Raw genomic sequence first — 20,249 nt, forward strand, 5'->3', positions numbered from 1 at the left:
ACTCTGCTGACAACACCTATGTTTTTAGAACAGCTTGATCCATTTTCACTGGCTACGCAGTGACCTGTACTTCAGAGTACTAAAGACAGGGGTGTGTGTGTGTGTGTGTGTGAAGCACCCAGAAATTGAACTGTTTGAAACAGAGACAATCCAATTCTTCTGTCAGTTTTAGGAAACTAGACAAAAAGGTGCAAGACAAGTTTTCTTTCCGTGTCTAAACTTGTGGGGCATAAAGGCTTGAAATTATTTTTTCCTATGAGAGATGGCAGTTAGGCAGGTTTTGAGACTCTTGCTATGTTGTCTTTACTGCTTCTTAAAGGGTACAGTCCCAAAGGAAGGAACTGCACCTCTCTGGAATAACAGCGATTCATGGTGAGATCACAGTCTGACCCTGACACCTCCAACTGAGAAACCCTGGGGGGGGGGAAGTGTCTTCACTACATTCTTTTTCATCTTTTGTTCCCTTGTTCTCAACTTGCCAAGTTTATGACTAAGTTTAAATGCCACCCTTATGTTTTCAAATGAATGATAATATATGAAACATTAAAAACGTCCATTTTCAAATACTGATGTACCAGAAAATTCCATGAAAAGGTCATGACTAGATTTCAGCTTCCCGAGAAGCTTTGAATCCTTTGCAGCTCCATCTCACCCTTTCCCTCCTTCAGCAGGCTTCCTTAGCATAAGTGCAGATTAAGTAGGAGCTGAAAGTCGGACATTAAGGTGTAAGTGGGGTTGAACACTGCCTCCAGCTTTTTAGGAAGAATGGTTTTCTTTTGACACTGATCACAAGTTGAGATGCTTTCTGAGATCTGAAATTTGTCCTGTGATAGTGGCTGGGGTGAGGAATATAATTATTATATCTGTGGAGATATACAGTGATTATGACCTTTTGTCTCTAGGCTTGCTAGGAATGGGAGAATCTGTCAATTCTGGTTTCCCTCAGTTTCTCATTTTGCCATTCTTAAGTTCACTTCTCACACTTCCACATATATTTGTAATTTTTTTTTTAAAAAAAGACCTCATGAAAATCCATCAGCATTTTAGTTAATTTTTTTCTAATTACACATTTTTTTGGATGCAATTTTTCCTAATAGACACACTTTTGCAAAGCAATCTCCCCCTAATATAATACCTTTTAAAATCTTATTTTCACGGATATGTGCATTTATATGCACACTTTATCCTAATATATATATATATGCATGTTTGTACACATAACTTGGCTGGAGAACTAAACTGCAAAAATCAGGGAAGTCCAAATTTTGAAGGATGGCTGCATTCTGTTTGTATATATATTTTTTAAAAGTGTGAATTTGGTGAGTTTGCCTTTAAATGTGGACTGAATCGAAATTATCTGCCATCCCTAGGGCCTCCTTATAGTTTGTCTCCCAGAATTCAAATGCATGTGTTGCTTTGCAAGACTTGCCCTGCTTTTATATATCTAAAGGCTATCTCCAAGCTTTTTTGTTGTTTCCTTTGCCTCCCTTCTGGAAGATCTTTTCCTTATACAAATTAGTTTTTAAAGATGAGGAAGGCCATTCCCAGAGAAGCACAGAGAACTGATGTGGGGCTAAAACAGACCTTATTTAGGTCAGGAAAGCTGTTTGCCCCAGCCCCATGTTATCAGTACCAATGTATAAAATAACAATATTCTACAACATTAAGAAGTAGCATACAAGTAGTCAATTGACTTAATCCCCACCGCCACAAAATGCCAAATAATATAAAAGGTCTTCTGAACAGCCCCCCAATACATTCATATATAGGCAAGTCTCCAATAAAGGGACTTCTGAAAGCTATGAAACTGGCATCAATAAATGCCTCAACAAAACAAACAAAAACATAATGTACCACAAAGGAATAATATCCAATGAACACTGGGAGAAAAGTCTTTCCTGTTCCCAAAGAGAGCAATGAGAATGTTTTTGAGTGTGTAAAAACCAAATATTTGAGAGGGGATTTTGTTGGGGATAGAAGCTGACACCTAACATCATATCTCTTTTTGTTGCAGTCTGTGATGACCCCCAGGAAGGGGACTAATTTACATATAATTCAACATGACATGCCCATGTAAATGGTTGCATCTTGTGTTTTGAACTGATCCTTAATATTCCTGAATGCAGACAAAACCTTTAGAGAACACCTTTTACCATGTTTCAAGATGATGATCTGAACTGAGTGAAGTGGAAGGGAAGATTAAGAGGGAAAACAGGAATTATAAGGCATGCTCCTCCCTTGCAAACATTGCACTTTTACAAATAGCACCTAGCTAAACTGAAAAATGTCTTGTCTGGTTCAGAAGGGGTCACTGATAGCTTCTCAGATGGGAGAAAAGTTGTGTGGCCTCCATGGTTCTTTCCTTATCCTTCTCCTTTGCAAAGAAACAGTGAACGCTTAAAACTGCAATTTTAATACTAAGTACCTAACAGAGCTATGCTCGCTTCCATCGGTGTCCACAGTTAAGTCATACCTCCTCAGTAGTGAACAGAAACCTAGATCTCTGCTCATCCAGTAATTTTCTCCCAATCCTGTAAAAATACACACACAAAAAATGAGTGAGTTGTTGGAAACTCACATTTAGTAGGCACTACAAAAAGTTTTAGTCCTATGCTTGCTCTCATGAGTAAGCCCCACAGAACACAGTGGGATTTACTTACTTCTGAATAATATGATGAGTATGTGTTGTCAGCAGCGCTTGGGAAGTTCATTTTAAGTTCATTTTTAAAAGTAACAAAATAGTTTAGTTCAGGTGACTTTCAACCACACTCAATGCCAGCACGTGGCCATGCTAGACACTGGACAAGGGCCCCTGGCACTGGGAGGGGCCTCTGCTGCTCGGGCTGGGTGGGTATAGCTTCTGATCTGCTGTGTAAAATGAATATAATAGCAACCTCTCATCAAGAGTTGTAGTGAACACACTTACCTTAACTGTTATAGCAAAAAGGGGTGTGTACTGATTTAATTTAGACACATTTGCATTATTTTATATGTGCACCAAACCAAAATGTGTGAAAGCTCTAGGCAGCATATTCAGAGAGTACATCAGAGAGAACATTTTCTTTGTTCTCACAATGGGCTAGGTTATGTCCAATTCCTTATGCTCTCAGTTGGAGCAACTTTGGGAGACATTGGAAACTGAGTAGCCCCAGAATGACCCTATCTTCTAATGCCTGAGGACTTGCTTCCACTGTGTACACGGATTCTACATTCATTGCTTGGAAAGACTGGGGGGATAAAGGGAGACTGGGAGGCGTAAGTGAAGAGAGAACCAGTGCAGGATAGAGTTGCTAAGAAACATGGACTACAGAGCATCAAAGTGCACAAAATCCATCACTGTCCCTCTTTCAAAACTGCCACTACACAGACTATTGGGAAATTGAACTGCTTCAAAAATACTTTTTGCTGCAAATCTGTTAACAAGAAAAAATATGGTGCTGGTGAAACCATGCTCTGCCATAGCTAAGTGCTTCACAAGATGACCATATTCTCTAGAAAGGCAAGTCTCCATGTTCTGGCATTTCCTGTACAAGTCTGTGAAATATCTTATGGGTCATCCTTTACCGATTCTGTTCTTTTCTCCCCAAGAGAGGATAATTTTAAAAACAATAAAGGATGAAATTACAACATTGGTGGTAACAGGCTGATTTCATTCCCGTGAGATAGCTTGCACCTTTATTATCCGTTTGAAGAATGTTCAATACATCAGCTTCCTCCAAAGAGAGGGAGTGAGAAACCAACCTGGGAGACCGGGAGGGGGGGCTCTGTCAATTCAGCCCACCTCTCAGCAGGGGGGGAAAGTCACTTTGCACTTTATGTATTTCCCACCAACGTCATTTCAGACAGAGAGGGACAAAATGGAAAGTCGCAGCATGAGAACTAGATACAAGATGAGATGATGAGGAAGAAAACAATAGCTCCTTTTCTGTATTTTGTACCTTCACTTAACCTCCACGGCTACTGTTTAGATTGTCAAGACTATACTCTATTTACATAATTAGCCTACAGCACGTGTATTTGAAATATACAAATCTAGGACTAAGGACCATAGAGACAAACAATATTAGCTCTACCACCTCTAAATAGTGATTCTGTCTTGGGAACACTGCAAGAGCAATAAATAGGAAAGAAGAGGAAAGGGATGAGCTGAGGGGGAGGGGCACATTTCATGCAAGTAAGTTATTATAAATCACAAGAGACCTTATTTTGGTGCATTTTAGTCATTGCTGGAAAAAAGCTGCAAAAGTGTTCATTTTGTGATCTGCATAAGAAGCATTGTCTTCAACCTAAACAGACATCATTTGGAAGTGATGTCACCAAAATGCCACATCTGATTTGCTACGTAACATCCTGACCTCTAATACCTGATTGCTCATAGGCTGAGATCACCTGAAGAGGAATGGAACGGGGGGGGGAATGGCTATCGAAGAGGTATAAAGGGCTGGAAAAGTGGCTGTGAAAAGTAGCAAACACTCAAGAAAAATACAGGCTTGAAAGTTTAATGGTGAAGGATTCAGTCCTGCCCAAATCACTGCTTTTGAACCAAAACGTAATCCAGAGAACAGTGCAAGGAGAAAGGAGAGGTCTCATTATTAATTCTAACATGTGCTTTACTGCACATACTGTCACATCTATTTGAACAGCCCTGTGACACAGGTAATTTTTATTCTGTCGCTGTGCAGTGGAGGCTGAGTGGCACTGGCCGTGTCTAGAAATGCTGTTGCTCAATGCCAGGTCATCAAATGATAAGAGCTCTGTAATTCAGATCTTAATTAACTGGCATTTTTTCTTGCTAATGCCAAAGCAAGTCAGGATTGGGCATGTGTGACCAAAACCTGGTTGGCTGGGTCAATTTGACTCAACAGTGCCCTCAAGAATATAGTAGCAGGCAAGATCTGATGGGTAGAGAGTTTGAATCACACTGATCTATTGTGAGTGTACCTCTCTACTGTGATATTCTGCTTTGACTCTCTGAGATTGGAGTGTGTGCACCTGCAGGTGGTGCATCAAGGGAAGACTGTGATTCTTTTGATGTACTGCCCATTCTGCTACCCTGCCTGAGATGACAGAGGTGGTCTACCTCAAATTGATTTGTGTTGGTGGAGTTCAACATCCACATCAAGGTCCTAAGAGCAGTTTAGGATGTCATGGCTTCCATGACAACCATGGGCCTGGTTACATTAATACCAGGCCCTACATACATGGCAGGGAAGCCTCGACCTAGTATTTACTGGTTTGAATGAAAGTGGTCTGTGAGTAGGGAAATTTGAAAGAACACTTTTGACATGGACAGGTCACTACCTGATAGGGTTTAGAGCATGAGCTACCAACATAGTGCCTACAGGCAAGTATGTGCCTGGGTGCCCACAATGTCCTGTCTCCCCACCGAAACTGACCTTCACAGAAGCCTTAAATCGTAGCCAATAGAAGGTACTACAGGGGCATTTTTGGCAGGTGGTATTACAGCTTAGGAGGTAAAGGGTAATCTTTCCTCGCCACCTGTGATCCCTCCCTCTGCAATTAGGCTTTAAAGAAATCATCTATTGGTTACTGATCAGGCCTTAGAGTGACTGTCAATGTGCCCTTGAGCTGAAAAGGGTTAGCCACCCCCCTGTTGTATAGGCTTCTGTGTTAAGCTTCCAGTCCTAGATATTCCTGCCTCAAAGCTATCCTGACTGACACCTTCAGCTGTCTGAGCTTCACATTTCCCTGCTACATCCAAGATTCCAAGTGGTTATTTCCCCTTTGTGAGAGAAACTCTTGCCCTTCACGGTATATTCCCTTTGAGTAATGCTTGGCTGCCACAACACAGTCATCACTTAAGACACCTTAGCACCAAGGCAAAAGGTAGTCCCAGGTCTTGGCTGAGATATAATTCTTGTTGAAGGTCAGGGATGACAGGTTTATACACTCACGGTTATCTGAATTTGGGCCTATTCTCTCATCATCTCAAGTGCTTAGGTTTTCTGTGATTTTTTTTCACTTACTGCTTCTACAGATACTTCTGCCTTGAATCCTTGCCTCACTGCTCACTTTACTTAGACCTGCCTGCCTCCTCGTTTCTTACCACATATATTATTTTCCATTTGAAATTAGCTAGGGCTGATTCACCTCGTTTGGCTCTCTGACCCAGAAGGGCTCCAGACTGGATTCATCCTACCAATTCAATTCTCCTGCCCACTTGACTCTCCATTTCGTGACCCAAATCCCTTTGCACAGATTATACTGGTTGCTTTGGTTTGGTGTCTGTGAAGTTCTTCATCTGGTCAGTTTAAGTGACATATCATGGGTTCTTTCTGACCCACTCCCACCTCATTTTCTTCTCTGTCTGTAACATTTAGATTGAAAGCCTGATGTCAGGGCACTGTCCCCCCCTCCCCCAATAACTGCGAACCCCAACAGCATCTAGTAGCTTCAGATGCTTGTGAAATAACAGATGATAACAATCTGGCTTTGCATGTGGAAACTGTAGATCAAAACAACTGCATGTAAATGCCGTACAACAATTGCTCCATTTCTATGCACTACTCAAGTTATTGCAAGGCACTCTCCATTTTAATCTTTAAAAAGCTATCTGTCACTGCCAGCAAGAGCAATTTAGTCTGATTGTCTTTTTTTGAAGTTTGGCTGTAGAGTTAATGTGCGACTACAATGCTGCGAAAAAAATCAAAATGGAGTGTGGGGTGGGGAGGAGATACAGGAAGCTTCTTCATAGCATCTGATGTAAAAAGATAGTATACCACACAGGAAGAAAAAATGACATTAAAAATAAACATATGCTATATGGAGTGGAAACATAGCTTGGCACTCCTATGCACCCTGCTTTTGAAAGGTGGTGTGCCTTAAATGGTCTTTGCCATGCTGGCAACAGGGATGTGATGGCCCTCCTGACAATAGAATACACTGCTCATTTAGCACAGCCAAACCATTTCATCACTGGCCCATAAAGACTCTTTGTCTCCATGTTGTCGTCTTTCTCCTTGTCAGCCTGACTTAAAAAACTAAGACTGCAATCCTATGTGCACTTACTTGGGAGGAAGCCTCAGTGAACTCAATGGAGCTTACTTCTGAGAAAACATGCATAGGATTACACAGCATGATGTATAATTGCAGATATCAGCCTAGAACCTTGACCTAACATGCTTTGTCTGTGAAATTCTTTCTCCCCCCCTTTGTAAATGCTGTAGATGAATTGAGTGGATGTTATTATCTGTGTGTGTGCGCAATCCTGAGTGAGAGCTACTGTTTCTGTCCTTGACTTACCTTTCTTCTCTCTCCCTTTCTTCCCATTTCTTTTTCTCTCTTCAGTATCTTAATACCAGCCAGAGCCTCTCTTTACAACGCCATTCTATTCTTTTATTTCTAAAACACTCATAATGCTGCACAAATACAGCGGTTTGAATAGGAGGAATACATACAGAGTGCTCACCATGGAGGAGGAGGGTGTGCTCTCTTAGATATTTCAACATGCTGTGTCCACCGTTGTCCTTCACTTAACGTTAATAAATAAAATAAATATTTCTGCCTTCCTTTTGAATTCTTGAAATAAGTTTGAGCAATGATCGGTAGCACTGCACTGAACATTAGTATCAGCAGGTTCAAAACCAGACAATAAATAAGGCTAGGGAGATAGCTGCATGGAGTCAGACTTCCATGTGAAAATTTCTATGAATGTGTCGGGCAGCAGCTCAGGAGTTGGCATGGAAAGTATGTTTTCATTGTAACCAGTAAAGGCCTTGAGATTTTGAACCAAAAAAAAGAAAAGAAAAGAGAAAAGGAAATAAAAGCTCATCCCCATTCACTGCTTAAAATAGTATTATTGGAAAGGCACTGAAATCTAGCCCAACTAATTCCTCTAAGAAATTCATCTTTGCAAGGATGTACTCTCTTGCCCTTGCCAATTTCAGTACTAATTATAGGAAGTAATCAAGACTGAGACCCCGATGATAGAGCTTGCCTTTTGAGTGCCACAAACCCAACTCTTTTGCTTTGTGTAAGCTGGCCATCTATCTTTCATGTTTATTATACAGCCACGAGAGGGCTGTATACTATAGCCAGCGTGGATTTTTCACATTCCGCAATGTTAAATTGAAAATACCCCCCAGGCCATTCTGATGTTCCCCATAAGCTCATTTCAAAACAAAACCTTACAAAACTTATAGTCCTGAACTCAGAAATGCTTCCTTAACAACCTCACAGAGAATAGAGAGTTCAAAGTCTAAAAAGAGAGGAAAAACCCACAGAGCCCTTTTGGACTTTTTTCTGTCAGAGTTCTCATAATTTGTTGAAATTAATTAAAAATCAGCCATGTTCACAGACTACCTGGAATCCTATTACTGACCTTGCCCCATACTCTGACCTTCATCTTTTGCAGTTTAAAAGTTAAAAAAATGTCTGGCTGATTTTTAATTAATTTAATACATTTTGCATTGAACTGTAATGCTCAGTAAGAACCAACTGTCAGTGTTCTAAAAGCCAGACTCACAGCTGCTTGGCTTGGCTAATCAGGGGGCCACACCCACACCAACCTTGGATTTCACTTGAGACAGTCATGGCTTCCCCCAGAGAATCCTGGGAAGTGTAGTTTGTGAAAGGTGCTGAGAGTAGACTCCTGTTCCACTGACAAAGCTCCAGTGGCCAGACTGGTTTAATAGTCAGCCACTCTGATTGAACGTCTGTGAGGGGAACAGGGTGTCTCCTAGCAACTCCTGAGCACCCTTCACTAACTACACTTCCCAGGATTCTTGACTGTCTATGACTGTCTAAAGTGAAATAAAGGCCTGGTGTGGATGTGGTGAGGGACAGCTTTGGTTTCAATTTGGGTGGGAGGCTGCATGTGCCTGCTGTAGAATAAAAAGATGGGGGAAACCCTTAAAAGTAATGATACTGTTCACAATGTTTTCCTTTTGGAAAGGAAAGGGGCTTCCCCTCTGCCCAGTGCCTACCCACGCAATCACCTCCCCTCCCCCGGGTCAGTGTTGGACCTGGGAGACTAGGGTTCGAATCCCTGCACAGCCATGAAGCTCATTGGGTGACCTTGGGCCAGTCACAGCCTCTCAGCCTCAGAGGAAGGCAGTGATAAAGTGACCTCAGAATACCTTTTACCACGAAAACCCTGTTGATAGGGTTGCCAAAAGTCAGAATCGACTTGAAGGCAGTCCATTTCCATTTTCAAACATGATTGCACAGAAATAAATCCCACTGAACTCAAAAGGTATGCAAATGATCAAACCCACCCTCCCTTCTCCTCCCTCCCAACCCCTCCCTCTTGCCCCTCCCCTCCCCCTTCCTTTGCTTCTCCCTCCCTATCTCCATCCCCTTCCAATCCCCTCCTTCCCTTTCCCCCTTCTTCCCCTTCCCTTCCTCCTCCCCATGGTCAGTTTTACCTATCTTAAGCATGATTGCATGGGAGTAAATACTACTGAACTCTATAAGCATGCAAATGAACAAACCTGCCCTCCCTCCCCCTTCCTTTGCCCCCCTCCAATCTGCTCTTTCCCCTTCCCTCTCCTCCTCCCTCTTGGTCAGTTTTACCTATCCTAACAATGATTGCATAGGAGTAAATCTCATTGAACTCAGTAAGCATGCAAATGGTCAGGCCTGCCTTTCCCCTCCTTCCCCTCTCCTCTCCCTTCCTCCTCCCCTCCCCTCTTCCTTCTTCCTCCTCCCCTGCCCACTCCAGCCTTCCCTCCCCCCGGTCAGTTTTATCTATCCTAAGCACTGGAGTAAATCCCACTGAATAAACATGCAAATGATCAAACCTGTCCTTCTCCTCCCCTCTCCTTCCTGCCTTCTCCTATCCCCCTCCTCACCTCTGCCCTTCCGCCCCTCCCTCCTCCTCCTCCACCTCCCCTCCCCATCCCCTGTGGTCAGTTTCACCTATCCTAAGCATGATTGCAGGGGAGTAAATCCCACTGAACTCAATAATCCATACTCAGCAAACTTGCACAGGATCCCATTTCTTACCTCCTGGGTTAAAAAGCAGAGAAATTCACTTATAGGCAAAAAAACTTGCAGTTTAAGAACGTACTGTGATGCCCCTGTAAATGTAATTATGGTAAATATGGTAAGTGCGGGTTTATTAGAGTATATGTGGTAAGTAGACTGAGTGAGAGGGGGGAGTACATGGGATGGAGTGTTGATGAGTGTTGTATGATGATTGGCTGAGCATCTGGGTGTCTGAGGGTATAAATGGGAGGATGACAGTTGTGAGAGGGTTCGAGTGCTGAGGGTTTTTTGGAGAGGGTGGTGGTTGATTCTAGGTTTTGGAGGGGTGGATTGGATTTAGGTGGGTAGTGAGGCAGGTTATTTCTGACTAAGATATATCAAGAGTAACACATCTTATGAAACCACACACATGTTGATTGGACCTTTAAGTAATCTTGTTATTCTCTGTGTAAATAAATAAATAGTTCTTGGTTTACAGAAATGCCTGATCCTTGGCTGGGTTTCACAGACCAGAAGGGTGGGCAGGCCATATACCAAGGTTGGGAAACAGTATCAATGATGGCAGCGGTGAAGAGATAGTGTAACATCAGCAGATATCCAAAATAACTCAGGGCTGTAATCTTTATAGGCACAAAGATACAGGGGGGTTGTGGCCTGTAAGTGCACCCAGACACAACGTAGCAATAGGCCAGGAGGAGACTAAGGTACAGTCTCAAGGCAATATTGTTTACAGATAGTGTCAGGTGGTGGTGCCTAGCAGTGGGATCTTGAGGGATCTATGCTAGGGCCAATGAGAGAACCGTTTTGAGAGCAGGACCTTGAGGTGGGATCGTGACAGAGTGGTGACCATGGGAGGAGTCCTGACACATACCTATAGCCCATGGATATTTTGGACAGGTATAGTGAATGCACCAGGGGAGCAGGAGACCTGAACTCCTCTCTGAAATATTGTACTGCCCTACAAATTTGTCAAAATGCAAATGCAATTTAGGTTGGTCTTTCACAGTCCAATCCACTTCCTGTGTAGCTTGGAAGAATTTGGTAACAACATGCCTCTGAACATATGGTGAGTGGTGGCAACATCTGCAATCAGCCCAAAGAATAGAAAGAAGACATGTGCTGTGCTGATCTTGTTTTAGCAGAGAGGAAGCAACATTATTGACAGTTGATATAGTTCAGATGGTCACTTTTAGCATGTGTTTTTAAATTGTTTTTTAAAAATGTGTTTTAAATTTGTATATTTGTTTTTAATGTTTTTAATTGTTGTAAACCGCCCAGAGAGCTTTGGCTATGGGGCGGTATACAAATGCAATCAATCAATCAATCAATTTAAGTATGTCTGATTTACTTTGCAATTTTAGTGAAGTTTCCTATTGGAAATCATTTTCTTGTTTCTATTTCTGTGAATATATGAAGTACAGAATATGTGAAGTACAGTAAAAAAAAAGTTCAAAAATAATTGTGGAATAATGGCACTGACTATTCTGCAGAAAAGTCTCCAGTGGACCTCAGGAGTGTCTCAGTTTGCACAAGATAAAACAGTGGGAGGTGAAATATATTCTAGCAACATTCTAGGTGTGCTCTATGTTTTTAATTGACTGTGCCCACCTTGCCTTAAATGAAGTGGTTGAAACATAGCAGACTGAAAACATGCATCCTCTTTTTTCCAACAGCTAGAGTCATTGCTGACGTAGGAACATATTGTAATCAGTCTGATTTTACATCCAACTGCATTTTAAGATCCAACTGTTAATGCACCCAAAATAGAAATAGAACATAACTTCCAGTTTGAAACACAAAAGGATGTCTTCACCATCATATAACATTGACCAATAAAAAGGCTTTGAAATTAATAAAAATAAATTTGACCCAGATTTCTAGGATGAATAATGAGGGAAATAAAAAATTCTGGATTACATTCTCTGTAGAAACATTAGTAACACAGGAAAGAAGCAAAGTAAGAAGAACACCAACAAACATACAAAAATGTAATTCTCCATCTTTGGAGATGGCAGGTGTTGCCACCACTCACCATATGTTCAGAGGCACATGTTACCAAATTCTTCCAAGCTACACAGGAAGTGGATTGGACTGTGAAAGACCAACCCAAATTGCGTTTGCATTTTGACCAATTTGTAGGGCAGTACAATATCTCAGAGAGGAGGTCAGGTCGCTTGCTTCCCTGGTGCATTCACTATAGCTGTCCAATTTCTCTGCTTTTTAAAGTTTGATAGAAATATCCGTGGGCTATAGGTATGTTCTTAAACCGCAAGGTTTGCCTATTACTGCTCCAAACATTTATTAGTAAGGTTCAAACATTTGCTTATATATATATATATATATTTAAGATCAGAATAAAATACACACAACTAAAGGAGCAATCAAAGCATCAGGTTAAATTTTGCACAGTCCTCTTAAATTCTTCATATATAAGCATGCTCAGAGGAATCCAGGAAGGCACTGTTCATGTGCATATGTTTTTTGAAAACAAGATAGTGGTGTTACTGAACTCAGTTTTGAGGAGAAATCTGTGTGTGTGGTAAAGGTGTACACCCAAGAAGCTGTAGAGTGGAAGAAAAACTTTGGTCAAGAAGGGAAGGGCTGTAGCTCAGCAGGTTCCAGGCTCAGTCCCTGCCATCTCCCTGCTGGAAGAGACTCCCTGCCTGAAACCCTGAAAAGCTACTGCCAGTCAGTGTAGACGGTACTGAACTAGATGGACCAGTGGGCCTGACTTAGTATAAGGCAGCTTCTTATGTTCCTAAGCTCTGCCTCATGACTAAAGAAGGCCTGAAGGATTGTCTTGAGGGTAGAAATGTTTTTTTTCTGCCAGGAGTGTGAAAAGTAGAAATACTGACTAGATCTTAGTTGAGCTAAGACAATATACTAGTGTTACTCTGTGTGGCTAGTAGTGCTGGGTGACCTTCAGGAGTCTCCCTGCACCCAGGTAAGTCTTGGTATTATAATACAAAAAAACCTTTCCAATTTATTCTAGTATTGTAGTCATTGCTGGATTTGTATGTTTTAACCATTTCTGTACTTTGATTTCTTTGATTTTGGATCTGACTCTGGTCCCTTTCTAATTACCACCACTAACTCACTGGAGCATGCACAATGGAGCAAAATTTAAGAACCCCGTTTCATTGATGAGGCAGCCAGGAGTGGTGTGATCAGGGTGCCAGAGCTGTAAATGTGAGAAAGAAGATAATTTTCTAATGCGCCAATGTACATGCATTCAGGTTTCTCCAATTCTTCCCATTTCAATGCTTGTTCCTTCTTCCCTTTTTATATCTTCTCTTTCTTTTGTTTTGCTTACCTCTGCTAGATATAAAAGCACACGAGCACCCACCACATTGCTTGATGGATTCCCTGCTGCTGCCATGTGCTTGTTCTTGAGTTTAGCACTGTATATTAATTCATCTTTTAAATTTTCCAGTTGTAAATCTGGATCTGTGGTCTTTGTTTTTGGCTTGGTTCTTACCTACCGGTGTGGAAATTTGAACTAGATGATACACTGGTGTCTCAGCTGGGATTCCCACTCCAGGACAAATGATCAGTGGGGATTACCAGCTGTGTGTCATGGGTTAAAGGGATTTTATCCTGTGCTTGGGTAGAATACTCATGTCTTTAAGTTTTGGATTTATTGATTTATCTGTTGGGTAAGACTATATATTATTGAACCTGTTTCAAACTGGGCAGGACATTTAAATAGTTCTTAAATACAGTTTATGTTTTTGAAAACAGACTTGGTGATTCTTGCATTTTGAAATATTGTGACCTTTTTGGGGGGAGGGCTCTCTTATCTTCCTTCTTGTTTCCTGTTTTCCTCCCTTCTCTGTCTCTTCAGGGGGATATAAGACTAGGCACTGCCTAGAAAGTGAACTGAGGAAGTTTTCTTTTCCTTGTTGTTAATACAAAGATGCCTAGTTTGTTTGGGAAAGTGGCTGGTGGAGAGAAAAGGGGGAATGAAGATGAAGACCAAGGAGGTGGCTTAACCTCCCCTGGTTTCTCTAAAATTAAAATCTATGACAGCTTTGTAAAAGCAGAGTAATATCTTTTGGGAAAGGTGTCCAAGTGCACTTTTGAAGGGGATGCTTCAGCCCTACTAACTACCTGTTAATGAATTGTTTCTTTTCCTAAATCTGAGTTGGAGCTTTAAATGCCTACCATGTAACTTGCCATAGGAGTATAATTCCATCCTAACCTGAAAGTCAAAATAACTTGGGAGTGCATCTACAGACTAAATTTTTTTAATCCCTATTGCTATCCCTAAAAATGCTAAAATGGCCATGTTTACAAAACCTACAATTGTAGTAAAACTAACTGATATATTATCAAACTAGAGTACCTTTATTCCAGCACTGCTTATGATCTTCACAGTACACATTAGATTAAACCCAAAGGTTAATATTCTTGAAATCTACATATTCACACAATTAAAACGTTTGCTTTCTATAAGAAATTAATATGAAAGCAGACATGATTAAAGTAACAGAGCAAGGTTACTCAAAGCCCTCTGTCCCACGGGATGAAAATGCACCAATTTCTTGAAGAATACAGCCAGAGGTTATTTGCCTTGTGCCCCTCCAAATTCAGATCATTTACCATACAAGCCGTAAACATGCAGTCAGAAAAGCTGAAAATTTGCTTCAATTCAAGTGTCCATTTATTGCTAATTCACTATGAGTATGACAGAATTCAGACTATTTTAGAAGTGAAGGGAGGAATGGAGGGCAAGATGGCAGCTTAGGACTGAGAGTGGAATGAGACCACCACAGGAAGGTCTAGGAGTCTAAAATCTCCCCTCCTAAAACAATTGAAACTTTGCCAAAGCATATATTTCGCTTCAGAATATGTAAATCCTACACACGCATTTCCAAATTTTACTCTACCGAGGAACATAAACATAAACAGTATTGCTTCCAAATTTAGCTCAGGGCAGAGTTCGAGATGGGTTTTGAAGAATAGTAATCAAGGCCAATATTTAGAGCAATTCATTGGAATCTATAACAGCAGCTTTCCTCAATGTGCTGTGCATGTTAGACTTCAACAGACAGCTTTCAGCACCGGCATAGATCTTTGATATAATCATTTCACACAAGCACCCAGAGGTCATCAATGGGAGCCATAAGTCATCTTCAATTGCATAGGAGATCCATAAAACTTTGGAAGGCCCAGTCTTCCTAGGTGGTGTTACATATCCCACAAAGTAGTGATGTGGCTTATATCTTGATTGCTAAGAATATATTGTTCCCCCACCCCACCCCCTCATGCTGTTTCAAGATTTGTATCTCCCTTTTACACTCTATGATGCTCACTGGGAGACATGCAGCAGACAGGTTCATAAGGTGAGAAATAATGGATATATGTAGAATCTTCAGAATGCCTGTATATTTTAGACTGAACTCTCTTATATAAAAATGTTCTGCTGCACTTCAGAACACATATAGACTGTATGAACTAAACCCTTGATGCTCATTCATTCCTTGCTACACAGTGTGTGGGAGAAGCCAAGTCTAAATACATCACTCATTTTTCCTTATCACATAGCCTAATGACTTTTGCTGTATGTCTGCATATTAAAATACCTGTTGCCATGAACATGAGAAGCGCAAAAGGCAAAGCTGTAATGGAGCAAGGTTGGGTCAATGACAGCGCCATTCTCTGAGTGTTCCATCAATTCATTCAGGTAGCACAGATGGCGGTGACAGCCTCTGACACCATAACGAGCACAATATTCATCTAACACGAAGACCTGGCCTGGGCTAAACCAACCCTGTAAGAGATGCAAAAGGAGAAAGTGTTGTTTTATTGAACCTGGACTGTTCTTTTCTGCATTGTTTTCAAGTAAGATTTTCCGAGAGAAACAAAAGAAAATTATGATTTCGTATGCATTATATAAACCTTTCAAACCACTATATATTTTCAATAGATTTGATTCTGACAACAGTATAAATGCATTAAAAATGGCTACGTTAGCCACCCAAATTGACAAAGCCATGAACCTTTTTTGGAGGGGTGGATATTTCAGCCATAATATTCCACAATATAATTCCCAAAATAGAAATGCATTAAAATGTCCAATGAGAAGAGTCTAAATCAATTAGTGTTAGGACAAGAGTTGTGCCCATTCAGCTGCCAATATTTTACAAAGGAAGAATCTTCCCCTCCACCAACCCCCCCACAGCCAGGATACCCCAATGTCTGCTGATTAGAAGCCAGTACTTACATCTAGACTGTACATTCTACAATTGTCCAGAACTGGCCTCACTTCAATAGCAATTGGAAAGGGGATTGGGTGGACTGAAACTTCTGTCTGTCTGTTCCAGCCTTCTCCAGTGGTGTCCTCCAGATGTTTAGGACTCCCAATTCCCATCAGCCATAGCTAGCATGGCCAATGGTCAGGGATGAAGAAAGTTGTAATCCAAAGCATCTTAAGGGCACCAGGTTGAGGAAGGCTGATCAGGACTATGGGAGTAGGCATGGGTCTCTGAGGAGAGCAGTACACAGGAGTCCTGGTGCTCAGAAAACACTGCTGCTCAGAAATAGCAAAGTCAGAAGAGAAGGACTGAGGCAAGGAGGAGACCACAAAATGCAGAACCTTGGGAAGAGTCCACTGGACTCATAGGTGACTATGAGGCTTGGGAAGATGAGGAGCAGCTTACTGAGGTAGGGGCCTTCTCTTTCAGAGCCATATGTTCGAGTGTCATGAAAAATCATGGTTTATTGTGATAGAAATGAGCCTAGATCCCCCTTCATTCACATGCTTCCCTCTCCTTTCCCTGCACAGCTGTGAGGAGCTCAGAAGTATTCAGTTCCATTTTTGATTAACCACAGCTTGCTGTGCTGTCAGAACTCAACAAACCATGGTTAATCTTGTTTTGTTTGTCCATGTTTTATTTGAAACAAGCCAACTTCAAACCATGGTTTTTAAAGCTAGCTTGTTTCAACAGTCCTTACAATTAATCATACTGTAGGGTGTGGATGTAAGGCTCTATTATGGTTAAACTGAAATTGGAAGCATTTTGATCTCCTCCTTGTGATTATGTGAAAGGAAGAGGGGGAGGAGGGAGTTTGTGAGCTAACTGGGAAGCTAGGCTCGCTCCCATCATAATATTCCATGATTTATCATGATGTCTGAATGCTGCCATTGAGTTAAGAAAGGAAGCCAGGAATGCAGCGAGAGACTTACATACTCGCTAGGATAAGGGGTGATGCTCAGCAAACCATCAGACCACACATGATTTAGGTGAGAGGGTTTTAGACATTTCACAAAGGTAAAAAACACAGTTTTGGGGAAGAAGGTGTTTTCAAAAGCCAACTTATTTAAGTTCAAATATCAGATTGTCTTGTAGCATCTTAAAAACAAATACATTTATTGTAATGTAAGCTTTCATGGACCAGTGCACCACATGAAACTGATGGAGTGTGATCCACAAAAACTTGATGCCGTGTTACTCTTCAAAGGTGTGAGTTACAGCAAAAACAACAAACTCTTCTAATACTGACACCCCTCTGAAAGTTATAATATTATAGGAACTTTGTTTTTTTAGTAAAGGGAACTTCTAAACTGAAGAATGCTCTCCTATTCTTAAAACTGTCACTTTAAAGTGTGAAGAATAATGCTGCATATTTATTAAAATAATGTATACCACCTTTCACTTTAAAAAGAAGTACCAAGGTGGATCACAAACAAATAAAACAGTGTTAATCGTCAGTGAAATGCTTGAATAGAGAGGCATGTTTTCAGTTGTCGGCAGAAACATTCCACAATTGGAGCCCACTCGATCATTCCACAAGTTAGGCACCACCACAGAGAAGCCTCCCTCCTCTACAGTTTAAGATGTACATCTGCAGACAATGGTGTCTTAATTATTGTGAACAAATAGCATTTTAAATTAAGGTTAACCAACAATTTTCAGACTTGCAGTAGTATATTTAATTTGTCAGAGCTGAAAGGTAGTTCTTTCTTGGCTATGCAACACTTTTCTGCCTAATAATTTCAAAACTTGTATGGACTAGACATGCTTACTGTCTTGGAGATATAAGCAAGGCTTGGCTGTCTACAATGAATAGTTATACTGAAGCTTTACTTATTCTGAGAAGAGGAAATATGGTCAGAAGCAGAAACAACCAACAACCAAGAAGTTGCTACTAATTTCTTCACAAAATTCCCCAGGTTTTTCCTCACACACACAAATCTACATGCACAACAGAAAGCTATGAGTTTTTAAAGCTATCATAATAGTGTTGCAATCACTTTTATTTTATAATTGCTTATAAAGCTCCCTACTGTTTACTTGAAAGTTCAATATAGGAATTTTAGTATCGCTAATAGTTTTAATCATAGGTTATGTTTAACTGTAATTGTTTCATATTAGGTTGATTTTGTTTTGTGGGGAAATGGTTTGTGTAGCTATTTTCATTTAATTTACTGAAGTGCAAAAGATGGACTATTAAAAGATAATTTTCAGCATATGTAGACTTTCATTAATTTATTTATCTTTTTGTACAGTTGATGTCTGTGTAAAAACTCTAGGACGGTCTCTAGTAATAGAACCCCCTATTCTTCTGGGGGAAAAGTGTGGGGGTTGTTCTTGAGCTCAGGGTTTGGGGAAATTCTGCTTGAATGGTGAAGGTGATCACCCCAGAAGCTTTTGATCGGAATGGAAGAAAGCTTTGGTCAAGAAAGCTCTGGTGACTGAAGTAGGCCTGAATGCCTGTTTTGAAGACAGAAATAGTTTTCTGTCTAGAGTGTGAGAAGCAGAAATGGTGACAAAGCCTTAGTTGAGCGAAGACAATACACCAGTGTCAAGAAGATGCAAGATTTGTTGCTCCATATGGTTAGCAGTGGTGGGCAACCTTCATGAGTTTCTCTGCACCCAGATAAGGCTTGGAACCATGTCAACCCCTAAAACAATGGAAAACTGTTTCTGTGTTTTGTCCCATGACATGTTTACCAATACAGAACAAATGTTAGTTGTGAGCAAAGGGGGAATTACAGTAACTAATCAGTGACCAGAAAAACTTTTTTTTGGGGGGGGGGATTTGGGGAACACAGAAAAGTTGCAGTTTTTCTCTAGACTCACAGAATCATAGAGTTGAAAGGGGCCTATAAGGCCATCGAGTCCAACCCCCTGCTCAATGCAGGAACTCCATTTTACCTTCACCCTAGGGTTGCCATATTGCCCGCATAGCCGGGTTTTACCCAGATTCTATGCATGCCACCCGGCACCCCTTACGTGGCCCAGATTCTCAGCTTTAATTTAAAAAAAAAAGTTTCTAGGTGGTCCGGTTCTCGAGATATACATAAAAACGTCAGCCACCCCCCTTGACTGTTAAATCTTTCTTTAAACAGTACTGTACTATAGCACTTTGTAGCTTTAACCCCGCCCGTTCAGCATTGCAGCCAATCAGGGATTGTGTTTCAGTTTCATTGACCTCAGGCAGTGTCTAGAAAACAAAATGGTGGTTTCATCCCCCCCCCCCGTTTATCTGAAAATCTCATAAATTGGGTAAGTATATACATTTCAGTTTTTTTTCCTCTTGTGTCCAGGAGTCAGAGCTTGGGCAGTGTTTTGAAAACCTTCCCAATACTTGCTTTTTGTAAAAGCAATGCTAATCCCATATGCCCAAAGTAAATCCCATTTAATTCAATAGGACTTACTTTGAGTAGACATGTTATGAATGTGCTGAAAATCAATGGGACTTTGGAGTGAATGTAAAAAAGAATTATGTTTGTGTTCTACCTCTTTCTGTCTCCAGTCCAATTTTAAAGCAAGTAGGCAGGGCTTACTTAGGTATTACAGTTTTTATTCTGTAGGAAAGTAATACTGATTTTTTAAAAACTAATACTGATTTTTCTGCAATGACCAACTGGTTTGACAATAAACTATTATATGGGCTGTATGTATTTATACATCTGCAGTGTGTGTGCGTGTGCGTGTATGGAGTCTTTCCAACCCCCCTGTGAGGTAGGGTTGGAAACCAATGCAGCTCACAACAAGAAATAAAGCCATTTAAAATCCAATGACCATAAAACAAGTATAAACAGTTGCAAAACAGCGTAAAGTGGCATGATTCGGAATTTTGGGTTGTGTGAATGAAGTTGCTTATCACTTGAGGTTGCAGTTCTGTCCCTGTTTGAGTAAGCCCCACTGAATACGCTGGGACTTGCTTCTGAATAAATAAACTTAGGATTGCACTATAAATATCTTTACAGTTTGTGTAAATAATAAATATATTTGATAGTCATGCTTATATACATATTTCTTCATTTATCATATTTTTGGTTTTTGGTTAGG

At 40.8% G+C, this 20,249-nt stretch overlaps 1 protein-coding gene across 10 annotated transcripts in view; it reads right to left on the reverse strand.

Moving 5' to 3' along the window:
- Window positions 1-20,249, reverse strand: part of CADPS2 (calcium dependent secretion activator 2) — a 528,181-nt gene that overhangs the window by 158,732 nt on the left and 349,200 nt on the right. For all 10 annotated transcript variants that reach the window (XM_061640133.1, XM_061640131.1, XM_061640132.1 and 7 more), the window contains one exon: window positions 15,534-15,721. In XM_061640133.1, coding sequence (XP_061496117.1) covers window positions 15,534-15,721 — 188 coding nt within the window. The remainder of the gene's footprint in view (window positions 1-15,533; window positions 15,722-20,249) is intronic.

This window comes from Rhineura floridana, chromosome 8 (genome assembly GCF_030035675.1).
Source record: "Rhineura floridana isolate rRhiFlo1 chromosome 8, rRhiFlo1.hap2, whole genome shotgun sequence".
In the NCBI taxonomy this organism is placed as follows: Eukaryota; Metazoa; Chordata; class Lepidosauria; order Squamata; family Rhineuridae; genus Rhineura; species Rhineura floridana.